Raw genomic sequence first — 27962 nt, 5'->3', positions numbered from 1 at the left:
CCCCCAACACACACACACACACACACACACCAGGGTCTATTTTTGGAGTGCAGCTGCTTCAGGCTGGCTGAACTTTTTCGCATGTTTCCCCGGCCTTTCTATTTGCAGGGAATTTTTACAGGAAGGAGAAAAAAAAACGGTGTTCCGTCACCCTTGTTCTCTTGCGAATGCAGGTTAAGAATCTGTCCTTTCTGCTGCAGTGCAGTTGAGTGTTGTTAAATTCTGACATGGCACTCCGGTGCTCTAGAGAGAGAAACTCCAGACAGGGAAAGATTTCACTTTCCCACACGTCCTCGTCCTCGTGTCAGCCTTCTTTTCCCCTCCTCTTATCTTTGAAAAGAGAATCTGCCAGCGAGGTTGCCGTTCTTCCCTGCCTCCATGCCGCTTCAGAAAAACTAGTAAGGAAAGAGAGGAGGCTTTAGCCAAGATTTCGCCCGCTACTCTTAAGTCAAAATTCTTCTACGGGTTGCTTCATCTCCTCCTTGATCAGCTTTTTAACAGAGCGAATTGTTTCAAAATGGATTTGAATGCAGCTTGGATTTTATGAACATTCTTGTACTTTGCAGATTTGACACGAAGGGTTTATTCTTCTGGCAATAGTGAAATAGGTTTATTCACCCTTCATTGTTTTATGAGGGCGCAGATGACGGCTTCCCTGTTTCCGTGTAGTTCCCACGTCATTTTCTTCCAATGTAATTTGCCTTCAGAGGTCCACGGTTGGGTGGACCGTTCATGGTCAGCTCTTTCTGCGTGGACTTCAGCATTCAGTGCCGCCTTTATAGCAACGTTCCCAGTAGTATCTTCCAATTTGTTAGGAAGCCTTTCTCCGTAACTTTGCCTCATTGATCTCCTTCCTTGATCTAAATCCTAGCCTCCTGAGATGAAGAGAGCTAGGAAGCTAGATTATTCTGCAGTTAATCATTACAGAAGGACCCACAAATCTGACTGTTTTTGGCTGGAACCGATTAATGTTTCTGGAACTTGTCTTTATCTCACTGGGAGGCTGGGAAAATAAAATGAGATAAACCCTGGGAACGTTATTCTTCCATAGAAGGGAGCTAGGTACATTTTTACTTGTTTTAATCATGTCTTCCTTACCGTATAGAGTTGAGCATTTAACCTGTGCCTGAAAAGTGTAAATAGATTATATACTACTGTCAACTTGGCATAGCTCATGAAATAAAGCTTTTCAGTAATTTTATTTTATAAAAATTCCAAATTTTTTTTTTTGAGAAAGACATACATCAGGAAAGGATTGACCCCAGGCTAAGACAGAAGGGAGGTTAAAAAAAAATGGAGTTAGAACATGATGACACCTATGTCATGACCTAGGCAGGATGTAAATATGTAAAGATTCATAAAGTGCAGTCAAGGAATATTCTTGAGATGAACACCAGCTGCCTGCAATTAGTGCAGGTTCGCATCCCACCAGGCTCAAGGTTGACTCAGCCTTCCATCCTTCCGAGGTAGGTAAAATGAGGACCCAGATTGTTGGGGGCAATAAGCTGACTTTGTAATAATGCCGCTTGGGGGGTGTGTGAAAGCCCTAACAAGCAGGCATATACATAGAATGAAGGCTACTGCTAAGCTTGTAAGCCGCCCTGAGTCTTTGGAGAAGGGCGGGATATAAATGTAATAAAAATAAATAAATAAAATAAAAATAATACAGAATGTTGTTAAAGTACAAAGCTGACTAATGTGAAGCCAGAGTGTTATGTGTTTTAGAGGTAGTAGATGACGATGATGCTTCTAGTACAGTAGAATTCAGGGGTGTCCAACCTTGGCAACTTTTAAGGCAACTTGTGGATTTCAACTCCCAGAATTCCCCAGCCAGCATGGGTTGAAGTCCACAAGTCTTAAAGTTGCCAAGATTGGACACCCCTGGATTGTTGACAGCTCTTTTTCTTCTATTTCCAAAACTTGGATTCCATTCTTATCATATCTTACACCTACATTGCACAACAATCAGTGCTGTTGTATAATGTGGGTATATTGCAGTATTGTGATGTAGTATTGGCCAAGTACTCTTCAACTTTAAAGATCTGTGCGCATATTTGGCTGCCTTAACATCCACTTTCAAAGAAGCCAGATATTTTGCTTACTGTAGCAAAAACACCATCTGTGCAGAACTAACTCTTCCAAGGTTCTCCATCACAAATAATCCCAGCTGGTTTGGTCTAGGTTGTTGAGAACATAAGGAGGTAGTTCCACCACACCTAAAGAACAGCAGATTGGGGTAGACTGAGCTAGTGAGGGGGTCACAGATACACCTGTATAATTGCTTGTGTGAAATGGTCCAGCTTGACCAAACAGAGGAAGTGACTACAGCAGGATGGCAAAAACAAGTGATAGCTTGAAGCTTGGTAAACCTTCTCTTTCTTTCCTGTGTCTCTCTTCCAGCCTGGAAATAGCACACAACCTGCACATGAATTGCCACTTTGGCCATCAGGAACTGTGTGTTCTTCTGGGTTTTATTTTTTGAAGCCATTAAGCACTGGGACTTGTTTAGAGTGCTATTTTGTTTTTTAAAGAATCTCGCCTAGAGGTTTTCTTCTTTGATAATCACTTTAACCCCCCACACCTCCGCAATCCAGGGCTGCTGACTTGGACTTTCTGTAAATGTTTACGATGCTGGCTTGCAATTGGTTTTCACGAAGGGGGAGAGCTAAGTCCTATGCCTGTTTTGTGCTTTCCTTTGCAGCAACCAACAGGCTTTCCTATTGGAGAATGAAGAATGTAGGAATACGAGCTGTAAGGGTGCAGGCCGAGCGTTTAAGGTTCACTGGGCGCTGTCGGATCTAAATCAAATCAACGATGCCGTGCTGGCCACTTTCTTTGATATTTACGAAGACGTGAGTTGAGCTCTTTCTGCCGTTTTCTTGCCTTCTTAGTTGCCATCCACATTTCCTTATACGTATTAACTCTGATTTAAAACACTGGTTCATGTCAGGGGCCATGACCTGGATGACCGAGAATCCCGTAACGATTACGACCTTCATATTTTCATTTTTTTTAAACTTTATTGACACGTTTAGTGCTCTTTGAGTTGCTTATTCATTTATGTGCTTTTGCATTTTTTTTGTCTCTAGGGAATCTTGGATATAATTGTCCTCAGCAAGAATTCTCCTAAAAAAGAGCTTGCAATCCACGCATTAAAAAATAACTTTGAAGCAGATGCCTACTTTGTTAAAGTCATTGGTGAGTGGCTCAGTATGAAAACATTAAAATGCTATTAAAGGGAAAAATCCAATACTGCTGATAGTTTTCCACCCAGCCTAAGAAGAGCAGAAAGATGGCTATTAAGTAGTAATGAGGTGAGATAGGAGATTACATTAAAAGATATACCTGAGAGGAAGAGGTTAAAGAAAACCCAATTAATCAGATACAGGCCTGTTTATTTTAGAAGATTCTTGCCATTTGCTTTACACATTGAGTTCACTAAAAGCCTAAGTATAAAAAAAAAGTAACACTGTACGAATGTTTTGGGAAGCATTTGGAATATTCCATGACTTTTCTTGTGTCTTTTGTAATGTCAACTACCCGGGGTCATCTGGAATTGGATGGCCCTTCTGCAGTAGAATTGCAGAGCAACAATTTTGCTTATTCACCTAGCCTAGTTAACGAGCGTTTTTGAGATCGTCTGTCCGATTAACCTTTGGATTAGTTGTATACTTCACATTCAGTATTTCCCAAGCTGCTTCTGGACCATATTTGAATAAGGATAAGTAGCTTCTGATTCCTTCGTGAGTATAAAAGTGACAAAGTAGGACAGTGCAGAAAGTCCAGTGCAATGGTAAATGTGCTTTTTCCTCTGCTTCAGTCCAAACGGTGTTTATAGTTTGCAGTAGTGGCAAATAACTGTAGCTCGGGGGTAGGATGAGGGCGAAGGTTTGTTTTCCAAGCTTGTGGGTTGGTTTCCAAACATTTCGGTACCAGGCTAGGTAACGCCTTCAGCGGCTTCAATTGCTTCCCCCCCCCTTTTAAATGCTCTATAGAGGGCAAACTCTTTTCACAGATGCCCAGCTTTTGCGGTAAGTTATTAAGGAATCAGCTACTTAATCACAGCATGTTACAAGCTGTCTTGGCACCAAGATGAAGTGGTTTCAAGAACAGGTGTTTTTTGAAGGGATTAAGGGCAAAGAAGACAGCAAAGAATGAACCCAGCATTAAAATGTTTTCTGTGGTCAGTATGTTTACTTGCTTCAGCAACCCGAATTAATACATTGATTAGTACTTTTTCAAGTTTGCATTTCGAAAGCAACAAAACATCTGCAAACAAGATCTAAGGCTCTAATAGCCTTAATGAGCCAGGAGCGAAAAATTCCTTTAGAAAGCTTTTTTCCAAATAATTTTTGGCAGGCAGGTTAATTTTTTCCCCCCAGGCTTATACCTGTCTTTGGCACCAAGTCATTCAGTTGATTATAAAATACAAGGGCATCTTCATTGCGCAAAGGGGCATCAGGAATAACGTTTTTCCAAGTCATGATCGTGGGAGAGACAGAGGTCTATAATTTTGTATCCCTGAGCCTTTATCGCTTTGTTTGCCTTTGCGACCATCTTTAAACTGGAGGGTGTTTTTTGTTTTTTTTTTAATTCCATTTATATCCCGCCCTTCTCCGAAGACTCAGGGCGGCTTACAAGCTTAGCAGTAGCCTCCATTCTATGTATATGCCTGCTTATTAGGGCTTTTGGGGCCCCCCAAGCGGCATTATTACAAAGTCAGCTTATTGCCCCCAACAATCTGGGTCCTCATTTTACCTACCTCGGAAGGATGGAAGGCTGAGTCAACCTTGAGCCTGGTGGGACTCGAACCTGCACTAATTGCAGGCAGCTGGTGTTACTTAAGGAGGCATTAGCCCACTGCTCCACCAAGGCTCTTGAGTTAGGGTGTTTGCCTAAGAAACCTGTTAAACAGTGCTAACAACCATTGGTTCTGCTCTCATGTTTATCCACAGTTCTCAGTGGCCTTTGCTCAAATGACTGTCCTCGCAAGATAACAGTAAGTATGCTGTTAAAATCCATGTCTGGGGAATTCTGGCACATCCAATCCGTGCCATCGTTTTGTTGGTCAAAAGAGAGCCACGTCCTGGTTGCTTACCTTTTAATCGTTACAAGGACAGCCGAAGGTACACCTTCTTGAGTGGGAGAAATGTAATGTTTGCTTCAGTTATAAGTCGTGACTGGATGCCGGAAAATATTATTTCTTCAGACGCTTTGGAAATCTTAGCTCTTATTGACTGTTTCCATTTTGTTCTCTTTTACACCCTGTACTGTAAAGATAGTTCGTAACCACTACCACTACCTCGGGTTTTTAAAGCAAATGGTTGAACAATGTGTAGTATAGACTGAGCATTGTCTACTTTGGACAATGGATGTGCGTAGAATGTCCTTCCTAACCCTGCAACGCAGAATAACAAAATTGGAAGGGACCTTGGAGGTCTTCTAGTCCAACCTCCTGCTCATGCAGGACACCTTATACCAGCGTTTCCCAACCTTAGGAACTTGAAGATGCGTGGACTTCAACTCCCAGAATTCCCCAGCCAGCTATGCTGGCTGGGGAATTCTGGGAGTTGAAGTCCACGCATCTTCAAGTTCCTAAGGTTGGGAAACGCTGCCTTATACTATATCAGACAAATGGCTGTCCAGTCTCTTTTTAAAAAGCCTCCAGTGATAGAGCACCCAAAAACATCTGGAGGTAATTAATTGGTCTCACTGTCATGAAACGTCTTTTTAGGTCCAGGTTGCTTCTCTCCTTGATTAGTTTCTATCCATTGTTTCTGGCCCTACCTTCAGGTGCTTTGGACAATAACTTGATTCCCTCTTCTTTGAGCTTATATATATTTAGTGGATTAAAGTACATGGGCTGTCCAGTTTGCCATATATTTTTTCCTGTGTTTCATCAACCACTGGATAGAGGATGATGTATCTTCCAAATAATTTTTTTTTTAAAAAAGTGAAATAGTTTTGAAAGGCCGCGTAGTAAAACACAACTGTTGAGAGCTATGTATGAGCAATTTTGATCCCCGAGGTATGCTGTTGTTGAAATGGTTGCTTCTCACTTGGGACTTTTTTTTTGCCACTTTCAACCATTTTCCTTATTCTTTACTCTCCCTTCCCAGAGGTGCACCTTGCCACCATCTTGAAAAATGCAAAGGACGTTCTGTTTTCCATACGTTTTGTCCTTCCAATTTGTATTTATCATTGCGTTAAATTCCCAAGGAAACATGTTTATGGTTCATAGTGATTTTTTACTTCAAAAAACAAAAGTCTGTATATATTGAGGCACTGCTGGGGCTGGGTATTTTTCTTGCGTGCAAAGAATCGTTCTCCTTTGGGCTTAACACTTTACTCTTCTTTTAAAACGGCCTCAGAGTTGTATCGGCATTCAGAACTTCTAAGTGAGGTGCCTCGGTCACATATAAGCTTTAAAGTCCCAGATGGAGAGGTTTGGTTTGGTCTTTTAGGAAGCAGCGTGTATTGCATCTTTCTTTTATATATATTAAACATCAAACGAGCCCTGGCATCTTAAACTACCATGTCCTTGTCCAAGGGCTTAAAGTTTTTAAAAAATTTTGCATCTTTCTTTTATATATATTAAACATCAAACGAGCCCTGGCATCTTAAACTACCATGTCCTTGTCCAAGGGCTTAAAGTTTTTAAAAATTTTATGTATATTACAAGATACGTGTTCCTAAATGGAAGGAAATGGAGACAGGGAGTAAATCATATCAGAAAGACCTAGAGAAGTGTTTAATGGATGCAGCCAGACTGTGCCTATTAGCTAGGAGGTATTTCACTAATGAGGACAGCTCAGCAAAATACGTGAACAATAAGTATGTAAATCCTGGCCTTAGAAATCAGATTGGTGATACAATTGGTGACAATTGTTTTTCACGGTTATGACCGTTGTGGCACCCCCGTGATCACGCGGTCAAAATCCAGATGCTTGGCCACCGAATCCCAGTTATGACGGTTGCAGTGTCCCCGGGATCATGTGATTCCCCTTTTGTGACCAGCAAAAGTCCATGCAGACTCGCTTAGCAATCATGTTACTAACTCAACAACTGCAGCAATTCATTTAACAGCTATGGCAAGAAAGGTTGTAAAAGGGGGGTGGGGGGGATGGAATTGACTTAACGACTGGGCTCCCTTGTGATGGTAAGTTGAGACTAACTAGTTCATTTTAGATGGGTGGAGAATAGCCGACTGCTCTGTTCTTCTAATCGTGGAAAGAAACACTGCGAACAATGAAAGGAATCCGTTTGAGGGGGATTTTGAGGATGATTGTTTCTTGTGCCAATTTTTAGGACCAAGAAGGGAAAATAATGCAATGTCTCTTACCTTTCAGCCCTTTGGCGTGAATCAGCCAGGACCTTACATTAAATACACAACTGTAGATGCAAATGGATACTTGAAAAATGGCTCAGGTAAGATTACTTTCTGTTAGCTGTAGCATTGGTTTTTCAAAGGACTGATCCTCCATAAAGCAGATTTACCTGCTTTAGAGATGACCCCCCCACACACACTAACGTTAGACTTCGGGATTTCAAGGAGTCCTGAATGTGGTTAAGAGCTAAAAGCAATGATAAGTCCTGAATATTCCTAGCCAGATAATAAGAATATCCTCTAAAAGGTGGGGAAATAAAATGCTTTTTTTTTTAAAAAAAGGGGGGGGAATAGGTAAAGGTTTTCTAAAAAATAAGAAAGAGAAAAGATCATTGTTGTTGACTTCCGCTTAGGGGCAGGGAGCACAGAATTAATGCAGCTTTAAATAAATGCATTGTGACCTTACTTGGGGCTTAATTGCACTCATTGGATCTATTTATGCAGCCGTATATTTTTCCCTATTTTTTTTCCCTGCTACTAATGAATAATAATGGAGTCAGCACTTTTCCAGGCTTGCATATTTTAATATTTTGGGGGACCTAGCCCCATGATCGCATACAGTGTTGTGGAACAGCTGGCTGCAGGTACCCATATAATTAAGGAGATTATAATAAGCATTTCGTATACATATTTAACCATTCCAAAACTGGTAACAGACTGGATCTCAGCAGGAGAACTGTCAGTCTGGCTGGTTTTATAATCATTTGGGCTTTTAATAAATTAAAATATTTTTAGCACACAGATGGTAAGAAAAACCTGTCCCTTGATAGAAGGACAGAGAGAAATATAAATCCTAAAGAAGGCTGAGTCTCTAGAGCATTCTTTTCCCTGGAAAATGAGCTCAACTAAATTTCCAGGGATTTGACATTCATAGGCTAACCCAGGGCAATGGCCAGCACAATCAGTAAGGGGAAACTTTGGATATTCCGGTCTTGTTGTTGTTGTTGTTGTTGTTGTTATTCAATGTAGACTTTTGCTATTTTGGTGCAGGTCCTTCCAAAAGGAAAGATCTTCCCAAGAGGTTGTCTTAGTTGGCTGATCTTTGATTGTAATAAATTAAAAGTGAAGTATAAATAATTTCTACTTGCTGACATCAATCCTGAAATGGCACACGAGGCTGCCAGGTTTTGCGTGATGGCAAACCAGGCAAAGAATAATTAAGAGCAATTGAACCTGTCTGATATGGATGGCCAGAAATGACTGAGGCTCAGCATTACCATTGGGGTGAACGTGCTATGTCACCTATTACAGGATATTTATCTGAAGAGAAGTTTATAATTCTTAAATCCTTTTGGATAATTTTATGGTTTCATTCATGAATATATATGCATGAATATGTGAGAGGCATTGTGTGTGTGTGTGAAAAGAGAGAGAGAGACATACACAGATATGTAATATATTTATTCACTTGCAGTAGTCAGCCATCTCAGTCAATGGCTTACAATTCAAAAAACATACTGCAAATAAAATGCTAAAAACATTGCAAAAGAATAAAAACAATAAAAAACGAACTACCCAAATTTAAATTCGCTAGCAAGATGCCTGACCAGTTACATTTGTATAGTATTTGTATTTTACGCTGCTATTTCAAGTTATATTTTCCAGCTTGTTCATTTTAATTTCTTGTTGTATACGCGTAGCTTAAGCAAGCCTGTTCAACATGTTCTAATGCAATACTGTCTTGTAGCCAACTTTTCTTTTGTCTGTATGTACTTTTAAAACTGTCCTGATATTGTCAATTTCGTTTTGGATATTTTAAATATTAGAATGCCATTTGTCTTCGATTGGTTAATGACCACAATAAAGTTAAGCAAGTAAGTAAATTAAAACTGAAAAAACAAACCCTGGAGAGGTCTCTCTAACATTGCTCGAGTTCTGCACCTAATTCAACATCAAGAAATCAGAAGTATGAGTCATTACTGTATTTTTCTCTAAAATACTCAAAATTATTGAATGGCCAAACGTGCATTCAACTGGGCTGGATTGACTCTGTATATGTGGGAAAGAAGGCTTTTGATCAGACTCCAGAGATTTAGGTTGTATGACAAAAACATGAGCATTTTAGAACAGACTGAATTGCGGGGGGAAAGGGGGGGAAGCCATAATTTATTCAAGAATGTTGGTCTAAATATTAGGTAGACACAACAAATCATAGATCATTTTTCTAAAGTAAAATCTGAAAAAGCAGTTTAAAAATCCATATATTTCCTAATGTCCAGGTTTCCCTCAGTTTTAGCCAAAATCAGATTCTGTATCAGAAAAGAAAATTGCTCATCTTAACCATGAATTTGCAGAATTGCTTTTGTCCCAGTAGAGATCTTCTCATGATCCATGAGAATTCCATCTAGGACAGAGGTGTCCAACCTTGGCAATGTTAAGGCTTCTGGACTTCAACTCCCAGAATTCCCCTGGCTGGGGAATTCTGGGAGTTGAAGTCCACAAGTCTTAAAGTTGCCAAAGTTGGACAACCCTTAGGGGTAGGCAACCTCGGCTCTTTTATGACTCATGGACTTCAACTCCCAGAATTCCTGAGCCAGCCAAGCTAGCTCAGGAATTCTGGGAGTTGAAGTCCATGAGTCATAAAAGAGCCGAGGTTGCCTACCCCTGATCTAGGAGAACAGATGTCACTTTGTAGGACTCAGATCCTCCTTTAGTGACTATAGGGAATAACTAGTCACCTTTACTAGCAGTCCAGTTTGTTCGTCAAAAGGACATCTCCCAATCTCTGTGTGGTCTTAAGGACACCTTACCACATTTGACCTCTACAGTAACCGTTGCAACATGTAAGATCTGCAAAACGGGCCTTTGAAGAAGTGGATGATGTTAACAGTACAAATTGCAAATGCAGGTCAGAGGAGAAATAAGTGGGGCTCCTCCTGAATTCAGCCCCAAATTAAGGCCTTATGATGAATAAATATGGATGGCTTTGAGAACTTGGATTTTAAATATTAATAGCCTGTTGTTTGCAAGCAAGATCATAGTTACTTCTTGGGCGATAAAATTCAGTGCTGTTTCCCCCCCCCCCCACTCTGCAGCCAAACTTATGATGAAAACAGCAGTTATTAGATTAGCCCCTGACAGGTCCTAAAAATTTAAGGTAATAGACAGCCCTCTGGCTTATAAGGGAACTTTTGTTTCACATTGAGAACACAGGGATGAAAGTAGTTCATCATTCTCCTTCAAGCGATACAATACAGGAATAAACATAATTGTTGGCATATACGTTGGTGCTTTTGAATACTCTGAATTTTTCATGTTTCTTCAGTTATTCTTAACCACTGCCCTAAAAAGTGACAACTAATTGTCTGATCAACAACACTGCATGAGTTCTAATACATTAGCTGTAAATTTTATGCATATATTCATTACTTATTAAAACATAGGCCATCTGTGCATTTCCACATTTTATAGGCTTAAACTTTAGTGTTATCCCATAGATTCTTTTATCTTTAAAGCTGAAGTACCCTATGGATTTTTGCACTTTTCTTAATGGCAATCCAGTATGATTTTTATTGGCATATTACTATTAAACATCTCCAGCTGCAATGTAGCCTGAAATATTTCACGTTTTCCAAGCTGAGGATTAGTCTTGGTCTCTGAATAGTGTCTTAGAGGCTGCGGTTCAAGAATGTAGGGCCCAAGAAAGGCAGGTTCTTTGATTGTATTTAAATTTACGCTCAATTAAAATTAAATACAGTCAGTATGATTACTGTTCAGTCGTGTGTATAATGACTTTGCCCTTTTGTCACATTAAAAATTACCATTCAGTAACAGTGATGGGATGTCCGCAGATAACACACATCAGAATTTTGGGAAATGCTCACGGCGATGCAGCCCCAGACCATATGCCCTTCTCTTGAGTGGGGGGGGGAAGGCAATTTACTGTATTTAAGCTAGCTTTGCCAGCCCTGGCAAGATTTGTCACAGTAACAATTGAAATAGCTGAAGATCATCTCTTTGCCAAACTGAACGGGCCAAACCTTTAATTCACAAGAACAAGTTGGTATTGTTGTGATTCCGTGCCATTGGGAGTTTCCGTGAGATTAAGCCAGAAAATAGTTTTGTTGTCTCCTAACTTCAAATGCAGATCCTGTAGATTGCTTAATGTTTTGAGGCATCAATTCCTTTATTCATAAGGTCCCTGTCTGGGTCCAACACCTGATGACAATTGGATCTGCAGAAGAAGCCATTTAATTACTAGGGGTGTTCAACCTTGGCAACATTAAGACTTGGGGACTTAACCTCCCAAATTTTCCCAGGCAGGGGAATTCTGGGAGTTGAAGAGCCCAGGTCTTAAAGTTGACATGGTTGGACACTCCTGATTCATCCCATCACTTCTTTGCCTCTTTTCCACAAAATAAAACGCAGTTAATTATTCTGTTCCACAAACTCGATGTCTTTTGCCTCCATTGTGGCTTCCAAATTTACCAAATGAAAAAAAAGCTACTGAAATAGGGATATGTGTGCTTCTGTGTATTTAAGGCTTATCTGAGTCTCAAAAAAATTGTCTTAAAAGAAGGCTGTGGCATCAAATCCCCAACTGCTTCTTTGAGAATCCTTTCCATTTGCTTGCTCCAGTGATGCAGTCTTTGAAGACTTTTTTCTTCCCTATCATGTTTGCAGAGAGATGACTAATCATCATTACACTCTGCTCCCTATTAACCCCTGATAGACATGAAAGGGCACAAAAGGATATTTCTGTCCTTAGCACCTGGGCCATTTTTCTTCTTCATTCATTGCTCTTTATGTCCACATGCGAAGGAGACTTGGTGACCGACCGACTTATCATACAGCCTTTGTTCTTCATGGCAATTTTTTAACCTTCCTTAGCTGCCTGGCCCTTCGCCTAAAGCTGAGCTAGCATTTTGTAGTCTTTCCTTCACTGGCACAGTTAGGAATGCCACGATTATTTAGTGCTGTCTTGGAGCCTTGAAGTTACCATCTACGCTTTCCATGTCAATGACCTATTAATTGCTCAGGCAATGTTGCTAATATGCTTACGTGAATCATGTTTGCAGCGGAAGATGGTGCCATTCCAACCTGTCACCAGATTGCAGCCCGTAAGGGTGATCTTGTGAATTGCCCTCTTTGTGTTACCACTTGAGAAAGCAGGGTATGAAAACAGCATGGCTCATCTCAAGGCAACCGAAAGGGGTCTAGATGAGTAGGGAATAGTGAGTGATTTCCTGGAATTTTCCCATTCAGGGAACTGCATCTGGAAGAGGAGAGGGACAGATTGCTGGAGATCCAGCAAGCAAGCAGGAATCCAGTTTCAGCCCGAGCTCTTGTTCCGAAGACATTTTCAGACAGGAGGGCTGCTTTTGCACCTAAAAGCTTGTGGTGTCAGCCCCTGGGATTTTATTTTTTTAAAAAAGTGTAATCGGAATCACGTTTCTGTCGCTTGAACGGATACAGTGCATCTTGCTTCTGGCAAGAATGGGGAATGTTTAAAAAATAACAAAAGAGGCAGAAGACAGTCGGGAAGGGGTAATGGGAAGTCATTTGAAGAAGTTAATGGAGACACAGAAAAGGAAGCATTAGATATCCGCTAGAGCAGAGGCCCCCAGCCTTTTAGACACCAGGGACCAGTTACGTGGGGAGAGCTTTTTCCGTGGACCGGAGGGGGCGTGGATGGGGCTTAGCTTGTTTGCACGGCCCGGTTTCTGGCATGCCACAGCCCGGTGCCAGTCCACAGAACGGGGGTTGGGGACCACTCAGCTAGAGTACATAGAAAGACACAAGGACCAGCAGAAGAAGTAGAAGTTGGTAAAGCTTAAAAGGTGGTGAGATCCAGAATTGAAGGCTAAAGAGAGGAGGGAACAAGTACAGGTAGTTCTCGGCTTGCAACATTTCATTTGGTGACAGTTTGAAATTACAGGGGGGGGGGAAAATAACATATGACCTTTTTAAACACTTACACATATGGCCACGTGATCAAAATTCGGACACTTGACCACCGGCATGTACTAATGGCGGTTGCAGTGTCCCGGGGTCATGTGATCACCTTTTGCAATCTTCTAACAAGCCCAATCAATGAGGAAGCCAGATTCACTTAGCCACTGTGTTATTCACTTAACAACCGCATGCTTCACTTAACAACTGCTGCAAGAAAGGTTGTAAAAATGGGGTGACTTAACAGCTGTCTCCCTTAGCAAGGGATGTTTTGGGCTCAAAGAGAGATGAGCAAAGAGTTCTGTCCTTCAACCCCAATATCAACCCTTCAGACTTGAGCTGAATTTTGCAGTCTCACACACTGATAACTTACCAGTAGTTCCTTCTCAGCCAGCCTTGTCATCTCCTGACCCTTGTTTTTCTTGACCTGTGGCTTCATCAATTAATTGCCTCGGTTGGCGTCTTGGCCCGTGCTGTGGCCGACGTCTTGTCAAGAAGGATCATTTTGCTCAATTGCTCTCCACAAAGCGCCGTGTGATGCTGCGCTTCGCACTGCTTTATGTTTGGATCTGCTGCAGGGGAAAGTGGCCTTGGTTTAGATTAAAGGTAAAGGTAAAGGTTCCCCCGCACATGCGTGCTAGTCGTTTCCAACTCTAGGGGCCGGTGCTCATCTCCGTTTCAAAGCCGAAGAGCCAGCGCTTGTCCGAGGACGTCTCCGTGGCCGGCATGACTAGACACCAAAGACGCACAGAACGCTGTTACCTTCCCACCCTAGTGGTCCCTATTTTTCTACTTGCATTTTTACGTGCTTTAGAACTGCTAGGTTGGCAGAAGCCGGGACGAGTAACAGGCACTCACTCTGTTACGCGGTACTCGGGATTCGACCCGCCAAATTGCCGACCTTCTGATCGACAAGCTCAGCATCCTAACCCACTGAGCCACCGCGTCCCTGGTTGGTTTAGATTACCATCTCCCTAATCAATTAGAGCATATATATTTTTTATTTTTATTTTTATTTGTTGCATCGGTGGATTTCTCCTTAATTGACAGTGTCAGCACTGTGAAACTGGAAAATGGGAAATGGAAATTTGCACAGCTGCTTTCTTTTTACTTAATAATAAGCTGGCATGGTGATGAGCCCCAGTTGGCTTGCATTGGCAGCAGCTCCGGTCACCTCCGAGAGAGGTCAGGGAGTAGACGCAAACTTCAACATGTGACTGGGAGGCTGTTGTAAATGCACAATTAGGAAGCCGAGAGCTATTTTCCCTAACCAGGTTGATTTTTTTTCCCCACAAGAAAACCCTAACCACTCCACCATCTTGTTGGGGAAGAGGTGGCTGCAGGAAATGGGCAACTTATAGGTTTGAGTCCAGGGGTAGGCAACCTCGGCTCTTTTATGACTCATGGACTTCAACTCTCAGAAGTGGAAGTCCATGAGTCATAAAAGAGCTGAGGTTGCCCACCCCTGGTAGACTGTTGGCATTTGATAGCAGTTAGGTGCCAATGGTGAGCTTTAATGTTTGGAAGGGTAAAATTAGTACCTTCCCACAATGTTCATGCACAACAGGTTTAAGGAATCAGATGTTGCCTAATGGTAACATCTGGAAAAGTACCAGTCTCTTTGGCAGTATAAGCCTCTCTTTGCCCTTCACAAAAAAAAAAACCCCAACAAAGTCAATGGAATCATCTGAATTTGTCCAGAGCTGTCAAAGTGCCACCCTGGTAGGAATTTGAATTTTATTGAAATTTTATTGAACTTTTTATAGAATTTTATTGAATTTATATACCGCCCTTTCCCGTAGGAGACTTTGGAATACAAAACTTGCTATTTTGAAGGGATTCGCCTCCTTGTTGATTTTTTTTTCTTTTTTTAGGAGGCCCTAAAAACAGACCTTTTTAATCAAAAGATTTTAATTTTGCTTTTGATCTGTTTTTGTTTACTTCTCAATGGCATCCGCTTGTAGTAGTTCCTGGTCAAACCTGGGTGGTAGTGTAGAGCTATAAATATCTCTTGAAGAAAATGTCTTGCAAAACATGTTTTTTCAGACCATTAAAGCAGCCACATCTTTTTCCAGTCTTCATAAGCTAAATGACTGTTTGATTACTGGGGAGAGAGTTTTAATTATTTGAAAAGAGGAGTTTTGTAAGCATTTTCAGACCCTGCAGAGGACCTCCTGAAGAATTTGCATACCTCTTCTCGTTAGTAATGAGATCAAAAACCAAAAGGAAAGCTTAGATCTGTAGGCTAAATTGGGAAAGTTAAAAAATTAATCCATCGTAGAAGATAATCCTGGCAAACGGTTTCTGTTCTGTTATCACGAAATTTATCAGGAAACTGTTCATGAATTGCTATTTATCATGAATTATTTCTCCATTTGATATCAATTCTCAGTTCTTTTGGTGCACACAGACCATTTCAAAAGCTTTCAACATTCAGGATGGCTATCCACCAGAGGACTGAATATAATTTTAGATCTAATTAAACTCTGTCATTTATTAATTGCTCTTTAGTTTTTTTGTTTTTTTGACAAGCCAACTCTGAATAGCTTGGCAGCGTTGAAGCAAGAAAAAAAACCAGGAACAGCTTATTATGTTAGTTCTTTCCTTAACATTCTAAATTTGTCTTTTTTTTTAACTTGCCTCGGCTGATGTATGTTTCTGCGTGCATATTTTTTCTGTGGCAGAGGCTTGTTATTCCAAGCAAATTGCTCTCATCCCAGCCCCAAGATTTCAAGGCATACTCTTATTAAACAGCAAAGGATGACTGAATCTTTTCATAATGTAAGCCATGAATTTATCATATGCCATAAAACAAAGCTAGAATTTGTAAGATCCAAGTATAAATCCTCTAATATAATTGTAAATTAGTTGTTCCTTCTTCAGATATTTGACATCCTTTCATTAGGCTGTTTGTTTATGTCATTAGATGCCCATTGAGTGCCTGATGGCTTGGATGCTCATCACACGATAAACAATAAAGTGTAATAGCTGGGCTCACACCACAGTTTTGGAGCAAGGCATGCAACAGAATTCTGGAAGGGAAAAGAGATTAAGATCTAATGAAGACTTGACATCGTTTGTTATTTCAATCTTAGTCATTCCTTCTTGTAAAGAGACATAGTGTGGTTGAAAACTGCTGTTTTTTAAAGCAAAGGAACACATTTCAAGCACTTAAGTCCTGGTAGTGCAGTGGTTAGAATGCAGTATTGCAGACTAACTCTGCCCGCAGCCAGGAGTTCGATCCGGATCAGCTCAGGGTGGACTTACCTTTCCATCCTTCTGAGGTCGGTAAAATAAGTCAAGATTGTTGCGGGCAAGATGCTGACGCTGTAAACCACGTAGAGAGCGCTGTAAAGAATTACGAAGCGGTTTATAAGTCTTGAGTGCTATTGCTATTGATGTAGGGAGGAAGAGCTAGCATATTTTATTTATTTATTAAATGTATAGGCTGCCCATCTCACGATCAAGCAACCCTGGGTGGCTTACATATGTCAAAAATAGCAAATATAAAACAATCGAAGGCTAAAAAACATTAGGGATTAAAAATGAAGACATTAAAATTAGAAAAGTGGAACATGGATACGAAAGACCAATGCGCAAATGGCATGAAGATGAGGTCTTCTCTTCTACTAGTCACGTCCAGAATGGGACGTCCCCATCAAGACCCCTGGCCAATCAGGAGACCCTGAATATATGAACTTAATCTACCCAAGTATGAACATGGCTTACATGATGTAAGTTTCTTATAGTGGTATATCACTCTGCTGCTGGCTGTCCTACTTCTACACAATCTTCCCACTTAGCTCCTTTGATTGCAATGACTCCCAGAGCATTGGTGGCAATCGTTTGCTACCCACGATTTTTGATGGAAATGAGGCTGCTTACTATTTGATCAGTCCCAGACCTGTCTTAGAGAAGTCGTGCAAGGCTGTAATGTCTACAGTAAGTTATAGCAAGGTGTGATGTAGGATACTGTGAACCTCGCGCTCCCTAGATTTATACATAGTTTGGGCGGCAGGCCGCTGGTCTCCAGTGCAACGTTGAGGAAAATAATTTCCTGACTATCTCAAAGGATTCTGTCTTTCTCTGTAGCAGAGGTAGTCATGTAGAAAATCATTGGAGAGTTTTTATCATACCAGAAATTGATTGTGTACCTGTGTCTGTACGTGCGTGCATGCATTCCTTCATTTCAGAAATAGGTTTGGTCACAGGATAATAATTTTGTTTTAGACATAAAGGAGAGCCTTGGTGGAGAGTCATCAGAGCCATGACGTTTTGTAAGGTCTTGAAAAACCACAGTCTAGGAATAACTACTTTCTTATTGGATTTGTTTAATATAGATATCAATGACTCAGCCCTCACCTTCATTGTGCCACGGGGCTTTTGTCTGCAGCCTCTGACTCATGCTTGTGTTAGACTCCTTGGTCCGTGTTTTAGGAGGGGGAGGGGGGCAACATCGTTGTGAACCCCGTGCGCCTGGCGTGAGCAGTTAAAAAGCTGACAGCCTGGGTTTGAGACCTGAGCAACGCATGATGGAGCAAGCTCCCGTTTTTGCTCCTGCCCACCTAGCAGTTTGAAAGCATGACAGTGCGAGTAGGTAAATAGGTACCACTTCGGTGGGAAGGTAGCAGAGTTGCATCTTTCACCGCACACTTTATGCAGCGGCATGATGTGCTGACCACATGACCGTGGAAATGTCTTTGAACAACACTGGCTTCCTCAGCTAAGAAGTAGAGACGGGCACCGTCCCCCAGAGTCGGACACAACTGGATAGGGGAAACCTTTTATCTTTCATCAACGAGTCATATAATTGGATGGCTCTTTGTGGAATTCTTTCATCATACGCCCTATAGCCAAAGACATTCCATGAAAAGGGTTTTTTAATTCACTCTTCAGCATTATTAATTACTTGCATTATGTGTGGAAACTCCTCAGTTGAGTTGTCCTCACTTTTATAGCTGATTGTTGTCCCGTACTTCAAGTCTTGGTGAATTTTTTTGTAGTAGTCTTTTTGCTCTATGAGTGGATGTTCTGAATTAATATAAGAAATGTCCATGTGGAATCAGCTGAAATACTTAGGAATGCTTGTGGAGGATGCTGATAGAGGACCTGTGGGGGAGAAGCAAAAAACATATACTTTGTATAGAACAGATGTCTCCAAATTTGGCAATTTTAAGACTTTGCGGACTTCAACTCCCATGCTGACTAGCTGAGGAACTCTCGAAATTCAAGTCCACAAGTCTTAAAGTTGCCAAGTTTGAAGAGGCCTCTTATAGAAGACCCCAGCTTCAGTCTACATGACCTGTGAATTGAAAGGGAAAAGATGGCTTCTTCCCAAGATCTTATTACCAGCAGGCTAGCAATCAAGTTAGATGAACAGATAATCTAACTACGTACAAGCAATATCTTGCATGATCTGACCTGTTCTCTTCTTGTGCCCATAATTACGTGTCCTTCTAAGTGCAACCGAGACTAATTCAATAGCACTTCCTATTTCAGAAAGCCTTTTTTTTGAGGCTTGCACAGCAGAACTGTTTTCTTCTTCCGAGCGCAGACTTAAAGCTCACCGTTCCGATGCTTGAGAATTTTGCTCTTGCTTGCGAGCTGCATTGCTCTTCTCCATATTAACTTTTCATCTTTGCTGTGGCAGCTATAATTGCAATTTTCACCTGGCACGAATATCTGGACTCAATCAAATTGGGCACTGGACCATGCTGGAATACGGAATGAAGGCTCCGAAATATGAATTAAACATGCCAGACTTCACTGCACCTTGTTCCTCTTGCCAGCTGGCAGAAATTGTCAGGCCTGTCACTTAGCCCTAATCTTCTGGAAGTGAAGAAAGAGACGATTTTCCAGGAGTTCCAAACTGGGAACTCCTTTTCTAGCCGTTCTGCTTTCTAACACAAGCTTACTTCTTTCTGCATACGGAAGTCGATCATTTTTAGGTAATGCAGTCTTAACTTTAAACAGTCCAGACCAGGGAAGAGGAAGCTGCTTTTCGGGAGGGGAGAATGTTTTGGGTTTTTTGCTCTCTTACACAATAGTGCCTTACTCCCACTTACAACCACTTGGAGAGATAATAATAATAATAATAAGTTGGAAGGGACCTTGGAGGTCATCTAGTCCAACCCCCTGCTCAGGCAGGAAACCCTATACCATTTCAGACAAATGGCTGGCCAGTCTCTTCTTAAAAACTTCCAGTGTTGCAGCATTCACCACTTCTGGAGGCAGGTTGTTCCACTGGTTAATTGTTCTAACTATCAGGAAATTTCTCCTTAGTTCTAGGTTGCTTCTCTCCTTGACTAGTTTCCATCCATTGCTTCTTGTCCTGCTTTCAGGTGCTTTGGAGAATAGCTTGGCTCCCTCTTCTCTGTGGCAGCCCCTGAGATATTGGAACACTGCTATCATGTCGCCCCTCACCCTTCTCTTCATTAAACTACACATACCCAATTCCAGCAACCGTTCCCTATATGTTTTAGCCTCCAGCCTCCTAATCATCTTTGTTGCTCTTCTCTGTACTCTTTCTAGAGTCTCGACATCTTTTTTACATCGTGGTGACTAAAACTGGATGCAGTATTCCAGGTGTGGCCTTACCAAGGCATTGTAAAGTGGTATTAGTACCTCACGTGATCTTGATTCTATCCCTCTGTTAATGCAGCCTAGCACTGTGTTGGCTTTTTTGGCAGCTGGTGAAGTTGATGCAGAGTATGAGACTGCTAATTTTGGTGACCTTTTCACACACACACACACACACACACACACACACACACACACACACAGGTTGCAGTAGTTGTCTACCCGTATATCTATGGGGATATATACAGGTAGTTCTGGACTTATGACTAGTCGCTTAGCTACCATTCAAAGTTCAGATGGATGTAAGGGAATACTAGGCTGAGCCCGGGGGTGGTGTCAAATGCGCCATCAGTTTGGAGTCTCTATACCCTCATAGGAGATCTAAGCCCACCCTCGTTAAAGTCCATTGACTCTTATCTGACGCCAATTCACCTTGACCATTAGGTCAGATTCTTGTCTACAGGTCTCATGAAAAGGAATTCATAATACTTTTGAACTCTGTCCTGGTTCCTGATTTTCTTGCACCTGACAATGGACCCTCCCAAAAGCTACTTTAGGACACAGTTCTGAAGTTTTGATGTGACCACGATTTGCAATGTTTTTTTTGGGGGGGGGGGAGGGACTGGTGTTTACTTCTGGTTTCCAGCAAAAAAAAAAAAAAACCCACCCCGTAGCAAACAATGGGTTCATTTAACAACAACCGTGTTCCCTTTACCTCTGTTCCCTTCACGCGTAACTACCGCAGCAAAGCAGGTTGTAAAATCAGGCCCGGGTCACACAGTGACATGCTTTACAACCATCGTGATTTACAAGGATAATTGCCAGGCTCCATTAAGGTTGGAAGTGGAGGACCACCTGTAAATAAATATGCAATAAATTAACTATTAAGGATTCATTCGTGGGAATAATGGTAGTGCAGCAAAACAAAGTCCAAGGCAATAGCCCGCAAGCACTGCCCCCCACTCCCCTCCAGGAGTATGGCAAAACCCAAGGAGAGAAGAGAATGGGAATTGGGTCAGGGAAGAAATAGGAAAGCAATATAGATATGGCTTCTGACACCTGCTTATATTAAGATCAGCTTCCGTGTCAGGTTTTATGCATCAAGGTTCTACTTTAACAAGCCAAAGATCAGATGGGAAACTCTTCCTGTTTACCCAGGAAAACAAAAAGTTCCCAATAGCTCTGAATGAATGCCAAGTCAAAAATATCAACCAGGCGTCCAGGGCACGAGAGGTTTTGTCTATTGCCCTTTCCTTTCGGGAGGTAGAATGACTCCGTGTCAAACATCCAAGATCGTTTTTTAAAAAAAAAAGAAAGAAAGAAAAAAATGTGCCAAAGAACGAATTAAGGTTGATAAGGCAGCCTAGCAGCAGAGACAAAATTCTATCTGTTGAGTTCCAACCTATTGCCCAAGCTGTGATTTATCGGGCTGTAATTTTCAAGTCGATCTCGGATTGCTTAATTTAATTTATGTGCATGTGTCAGAGCACGTAAGACCCAGAAGAATGTCATGCTCATAACTAACAAGATGAAATGAATGGGTCAAGGTGACTTACTGCTCTCCAGCGTGACTTCGGTGTTTGTTTTTTAGCCTAGTTGGTCTGTTAGACTGTCTCCCCTTCTCCCTGCCTGCTTGAAACAGCCTATCAGCAAATTCAGCTCCGTGATTCATATAATCAAGTCTATTGTTGAACAGCGAAACCATTTCAGAAAAGCTTCCGCTAAAAAGTAATGGCTTCGTTTCCAATTTCACCATAATGACAAGCGCCCTGAATGGCTTTACATGAAAAAAGGACACAAAGCTTCCCGTCCACGTTGCGCAAGCTGAAAGCAACACTACTCTTCCTGTTCTAGCTTAAACAGGCTTGTTGTAAAATAATATATATATATATATATATATATATATATATATATATATATATATATATATATATATATATATATATATATATGACAAAAAATAACATGAAGAGCTCTGAGCTTTAACCCTGCTGCATAAATGCTGAATGTCACTGTGAGATTCTTTTCGATATAGAGTTCAATTTTAGTGGCAGGCAATCAACTGGTAAAAAAATGGCATTCCTTTTGAAGGCTTTAAGCAACATATGCATTGTGCCATATATATTTTTTTTAATTGCATTCTAGCTGGACAGCTGAGTCAGTCTGCACACTTCGCCCTGCAGCTTCCATATACGGTTTTAGGTCTGGGTCGAAGCGCTAATTTTCTTGATCATTTATTCGTCGGCATCCCTCGCCCCTCGGGGGAAAAGGTATGTAAAAAGCACTACTCTGCATGGAATTATCTTAATATTTAAGATAAATCTGTGTGTTATGTTTCAGGGTCATGCCCTGGAATCAAATCATGTTGGGTTCTTCTCTTAGGGATAGAGTAATAAATGTTGAGACTCTAGAAAGAGTGCATAGAAGAGCAACAAAGGTGATCAGGGGACTGAAGGCTAAAACATATAAAGAATGGTTGCTGGAATTGGGAATGTCTAGTGTAATGAAGAGAAGGACTAGCAACCTTCCAATATCTCAGGGGTTTCCCCAAAGAAGACGGAGTCAAGCTATTCTCCAGAGCACCTGAAAGCAGGACAAGAAGCAACGGATAAAAACTAACCAAAGAGAGGAGCAACCTGGAACTAAGGAAAAACTTCCTGACAGTTAGAACAATTAATAATTAATAATAATAATAATAATTTTGGTGTGAATTGCATTCTCCAATGCTGCAAACTGTGGGTTTATGTGATCGTTGATTATATGCCTTCAAGCAGGGATCAACTCTTTAGACACCAGATAGATAGATTTTCTCCATCCTGGTCCTTCAGGTGTTCCAACGGTGAACCCACCACCACTGTTACTGGGTCCCTCCATCTTGCTGGCGTGAAAATTCCCAGGGGAATTTTAAAAAATCTTTCCCCCTCCCAAGAAAGTTTCGGAGTTTACCAACAAGGATGGCATTGTCCACCATCAGTAAAATTCCTTGGAACTTAAGTAGGGGGCAAAAAATTCTTTTGAGAATTAGCCAGTTTTCAGAGAACTGTAGCATTTTATTTGTTTTAATTAATTAAATTTAAGTTAAATTAAAATGTTAACATTGGTTTTTTTTAAATGTATTGTTTAAATGCTGTAAATAAAAATGAATTGATTTGGTTTCTGCAGCATCGTTTTATTTAGTAAGATGAACTAACAAGTGTCCGCTGGGGGATCTTTCTTCATTCCAGGCTACCAGAAAACAAGAATGGACAGCTATCATCCCAAATTCCCAGCTTATTGTCATTCCATTTCCTCACCATCTTCCTCGGAGGTAAGCGTTCTTCATTTCAGCCAAATTAAGTTCGCCAGACGAGTTTTCATGCGTGCTTGCTCAAATATCTTCCAACGAGACCTGATAATTTCCTCCTCTTGCAGAATTCTTTGCATCTTGGAAAAATAAAATCAGAATATTTAGTTTGCGCAGAACGCCCCCCACCCCAAAAAAACCCCATCCCAAATTATAGGCTGGGCATGCTTTACACTCCTACGCGTTTGTCCCAGAGACAAATACCATTTTCCAGCAGGGATCAGCAATCCAACACCCTAAATGTCAGGCATGTTCTCAATCCCTTCCCCCAATTGTATTCAATTAAAACTATTTTTAAATGTGGTACCGATAGAAGAGAATATTTGAGGGGGGCTCCTGGGGGCTCTCTGAGCTTGGTTGTTTTCTTGCAGACGTTTCATTACCCAAAACTAGGTAACGTCATCTGTGCCATTGCTCCTTTAAGAGAATACTTGTCTTCCCCTTGCTACCCCAGAATCTGGATTTGCAGATTCAGCTTTTTTCATTTATTTTTTTTCTTCACCAGGTGACTGCGTTTCTCTAAGAATCACTAAGTTTCTTGGACTCCTCTGTTCAGGTCTCCCTTTCTGATCTTGCTTTCTCTAAGCCAGGGGTAGGCAACCTTGGCTCTTTTATGACTCGCGGACTTCAACTCCCAGAATTCCTGAGCCAGCCACGCTGAGGGGAAAGGGAGAGGTTTCCAAGCCTGAGCCATGCTGGCTCAGGAATTCTGGGAGTTGAAGTCCACGAGTCATGAAGGGGCCATCGTTCCCTATGCTGGCTCAGGAATTCTGGGAGTTGAAGTCCCCGAGTCATGAAGGGGCCATCGTTCCCTATGCTGGCTCAGGAATTCTGGGAGTTGAAGTCCACAAGTCATAAAAGAGCCAAGGTTGCCTACCCCTGCTCTAAGCGGTCTCTTTACATGGTGTCCCTCCATCAACTGTCTTCCTTCTGCATCCTGAGAACTGACCTTCCTCCTCCTTCCTCTCTTTTAGCCATTTTTCTTCTCCTTGCCTTGGAGTCTCACCATCTCCCTCATAGTGCAGGTATTTCCTCAACTTACAACACCTCCGCCCTGTGCGTTCCCACAGAGAGGGCCTCCTCAGGGTGCCTCCGGTCAGAGAATGCCGGCTGGTGGCCCCCAGGGGGAGGGCCTTCTCTGTGGGCGCCCCGGCTTTGTGGAATCAACTGCCGGTTGAGCTCCGGATGGCACCGGATCTCCGCTCCTTCCGGCGCGGGTTAAAGACCCACCTGTTTGAACTAGCTGGCCTGGCCTGATGGGGAGTTAATTTGGGTTTTAAATATTTGTATATTTTATTGTTTTATCTTGGGCATTAATTTAATTCTATTTTAACTTTTGTAGTTTTGTATTTTTATTATATGCCCTGTTCACCGCCCTGAGTCCTTCGGGAGAAGGGCGGTATAAAAATTTAATAAAACTAAACTAAACTAAACTTCATTTAGTGACAGTTCAAAGTTGCGATGGCACTGGAAAAAAGGGACCTACGATCGTTTTTCCACAGTTACGACCGTTGCGGCACGCCTATGGTCATGTGATCAAAATCCAGATGCTTGTCCACTGACTCCCATTTGTGACAGTTGCGGTGTCCCCGGGATCATGTGATCCCCTTTTGTGACCAACAAAGTCCGTGGGGAAGCCAGATTCGCGTAACAACTGTGTGACTAACTTGACCGCCGCAGCGATTCCCTTTCTCTGGCAAGAAAGGTTGTAAAATGGGGCAAAATTCACTTCACTAATATCTCACATAGCCACAGAAATTTGGGGCTCAACTGTGGTCGTAACTCGAGGACTACATGTACCTACCAGGACTTCAGATGGGCCTGGTTTCCCTTCAGAGTTGACTTCTTCCTTCACAGGGTTTTGGTTGACCCTCTTTTTCCGCATTTCATTTATCTAAGCTCCAGCCTGGGGATATAAGACTCCAGCCAATGTTCTCCAACTTGCCTTTAAATCTCTAATCTTTTGTCTCCCTGTCTGTTTTCTCTCAGGGACTGGATATCCTTTATCTCTCTCTCTTTTTTTCCCCCCCCCATGCACACCATTTACTCTCAGTCCCTGGATACTTGTACCAAATCCCACTTGTAAAAACCGTCTGTGACAGTACCAAACACAAAAACTGTGTGTGATTTTTCCACCCGAAAGCTATCTTATTGTATTAAGTTCAGCTCCCGTTCCTTTGTTTTCTAAACTTAACATTAATTCTGGGCTTGCCTTTATTTTCCTCTCTCTCTCTCTCTCTCTCTCTCTCTCTCTCTCTCTCTCTCTCTCTCTCTCTCTCATCTCTCATCTCTCTCTCTCATCTCTCTCTCTCTCTCTCTCATCTCTCTCTCATCTCTCTCTCTCTCTCTCTCTCTCTCTCTCTCTCTCATCTCTCATCTCTCTCTCTCATCTCTCTCTCTCTCTCTCTCTCTCTCTCTCTCTCTCTCTCTCTCTCTCTCTCTCTCTCTCTCTCTCTCTCTCTCTCTCTCATTCTGTTGTCTTCCTTACCAGTTTATTTCTATTCTTATTGAAGCTATAAATTTCTGTCTCTGGGTTCTCTGTTTCTACGTTCCTATTTCTGCACTGGCAACACTTTTTTTTTTAAATTGTAACTATTTCTTAGCTCTTTACATCTTTCCTTTCCGCCCCACCCCAGGTTTTCAGCTTTTGTAGCCCATCTTAGTCCATTTGCACATGGAAACCACTCACCCCCAACACCCCGCACCCCACCCCGCTCCTTTAGAAATGTGCAAATGGGCTTTTCTTTCGCCTCCAGCACTTAAGAGTTCTCTATATCTGGAGTTGGTGTGTAAAGCTCTGCGCTTGGATTGCTGCTCGCAGTGGACTTGGTTTTCCCCCCTCCTCCTTTCTTTCTCCCTATCTCTCAGTAGTCTTGCAGCTCCAAGAACTGAACTTTCCACTTGCTGGTCCTTGACTTACCACCCTTCGTTTAGCGACTGCTCAAAATTAGCATGGCACTGAAAAAAAAAGGGACTGATCCATGGGCCCTTGCCCTTAGGACTGTCGCATCGTCGCCAAGACATGCAGAAACTGGGACACTGGGCAACCAGTATATATTTGTGACAGTTGCAGTGTCTCGTGATCGTATGATCGCCATCAGCCGGCTTCTGAAGAGCAAAATCAGCGAGGAAAGCCAGATCCACTTAATGACTGCATGATTCACTTAACGGTTGCAGTGATTTATTGAACAACCGCCTGGCTTAGCGATGGAAATTCTGGCCCCAGTTGTGGTTGTAAGTCAAGGACTCTCTGTATTGCTACGGTTGTAAGTGTCTCTTTCCCACATCTCTACTGTCTCCAATAGAAGAGAATTGAACCCTGGAGTCCTAGGACTCCACCGTCTGCTGTTCGCCCTGACGTAACTCCTTCCTTGACACAACCACACACACACACACACACACACACTTGCTTTCAGTTTCTTTTTATAAAACAAATTCTCCAATGAAAGAGGTCAGGCTGTTTTAATCCAGGTAGCCCAAAAACTCCAGAACCCAGAAAAAAGAAATATTCCTACTTACTCTGGGTGATGAATTCACTCTTCCGTACATAGTAAAGTTGAAGAGTAGCTGTTCTTGTCGGGAGGAGGGCTCAAGAGGGGAATTAGTCTGGAATTGTTACATAAACACACGAGAGCAAGGTCTGACCCTCCCTGGATGCCTTTGAGCCTTATTTGGTCTTTCCTAGGCAAAAGCTGCCATCTGGGGAGATTCCTGTATTATAGGCAGAGAACAATAAAGTAGCTAGTTTGAACTCTACACGTGCAGGTCTGATTGTTCGCGCCTGACAGATACAGTGGAGTAAATACAACTTTTCAAAGTATCCTGCCACATATTACAAATTCCTTTTTAGAACTATATACTTAGGTAGGAAAATTGATACCTTCATGTAAAAGTAACAAAAGGCATTCAAGGATTTGAACAATGAAAATAACACGCAGAATTATCCCAAGGAATAACTTGGAAATCTAATTTAAGCTCTGATGACTCAAGACATGGTAAAGCATCATGAGGTTCTTGTAATAAGATCTCAGCTCCACAAAGCAATGCCTCTGAGTTGTGATACTCCTTCTTTCAAATAAAACAATAAATATTCAGGTGTCAAAGAATTCCTTCCTCTAAATGAATTTTAATCATTATTCTGTTATTTTACTCCTGGCGTTTACTGAAGAACTGCCATTCCAGATTTATCTGTGTTCTAAAAAGACTACATGGATTTCAGTTTTCGGTCTGTTTAAAACTTATTGATCAGAGAGTCTGACCTCAACAGTTGATAAATCTTTATAATAATCCTACAACAAAACCATTCTTGTTAATAAAAAAAGATCATGGTTTATGAATATTTTGAACTTGAGCATTTGTTTCATAATGTAATCATAGGGCAGTTGGTTGAGAAAAAGCGAAGACTGACTGAATAAGAAATATTTCTAGAAATAGAGAAGTCAAAGAGGAAAGGCAGGTAGGGTATTTTTTTGGTTTGGGTTGGGTTTGGGTTATTCCAATTCAGCACACATCGTTATTATTTTTTCTTTTTTAAAAAAAAAGCAAGAGAAAGAATAAAGACTTAACAGGAGAGAATTGGGAGAAACAATTGGAGCATCTCTTTCGAATGAGTCTCCTGAATAACGGCGTTATTTTCCATCTATGCCCAAGCTGGAATCGCTCTCGTGAATTGGGCAGGGACATTTCATTTTGTTGAAATGCATTAAGTGCAATCGATATCAAGCAGCTTTCGTTCTGAGAAAAGCGCACGATGATCCATGA

The 27962-nt window shown here is 41.6% G+C and overlaps 1 protein-coding gene across 1 annotated transcript in view; it reads left to right on the top strand.

Moving 5' to 3' along the window:
- ITFG1 (integrin alpha FG-GAP repeat containing 1) overlaps nucleotides 1-27962 on the top strand; it is a 49992-nt gene that overhangs the window by 14436 nt on the left and 7594 nt on the right. The window contains exons 7-12 of the mRNA XM_083370269.1: nucleotides 2702-2852; nucleotides 3090-3198; nucleotides 4956-4999; nucleotides 7350-7428; nucleotides 22004-22128; nucleotides 23083-23165. Coding sequence (XP_083226395.1) covers nucleotides 2702-2852; nucleotides 3090-3198; nucleotides 4956-4999; nucleotides 7350-7428; nucleotides 22004-22128; nucleotides 23083-23165 — 591 coding nt within the window. The remainder of the gene's footprint in view (nucleotides 1-2701; nucleotides 2853-3089; nucleotides 3199-4955; nucleotides 5000-7349; nucleotides 7429-22003; nucleotides 22129-23082; nucleotides 23166-27962) is intronic.

The sequence above is a fragment of the Vipera ursinii genome (assembly GCF_947247035.1).
Source record: "Vipera ursinii genome assembly, chromosome: 10".
In the NCBI taxonomy this organism is placed as follows: domain Eukaryota; kingdom Metazoa; phylum Chordata; class Lepidosauria; order Squamata; family Viperidae; genus Vipera; species Vipera ursinii.
Note: the sequence above shows the minus strand (reverse complement) of the source record. Positions and strands in the feature narration are given on the sequence as shown.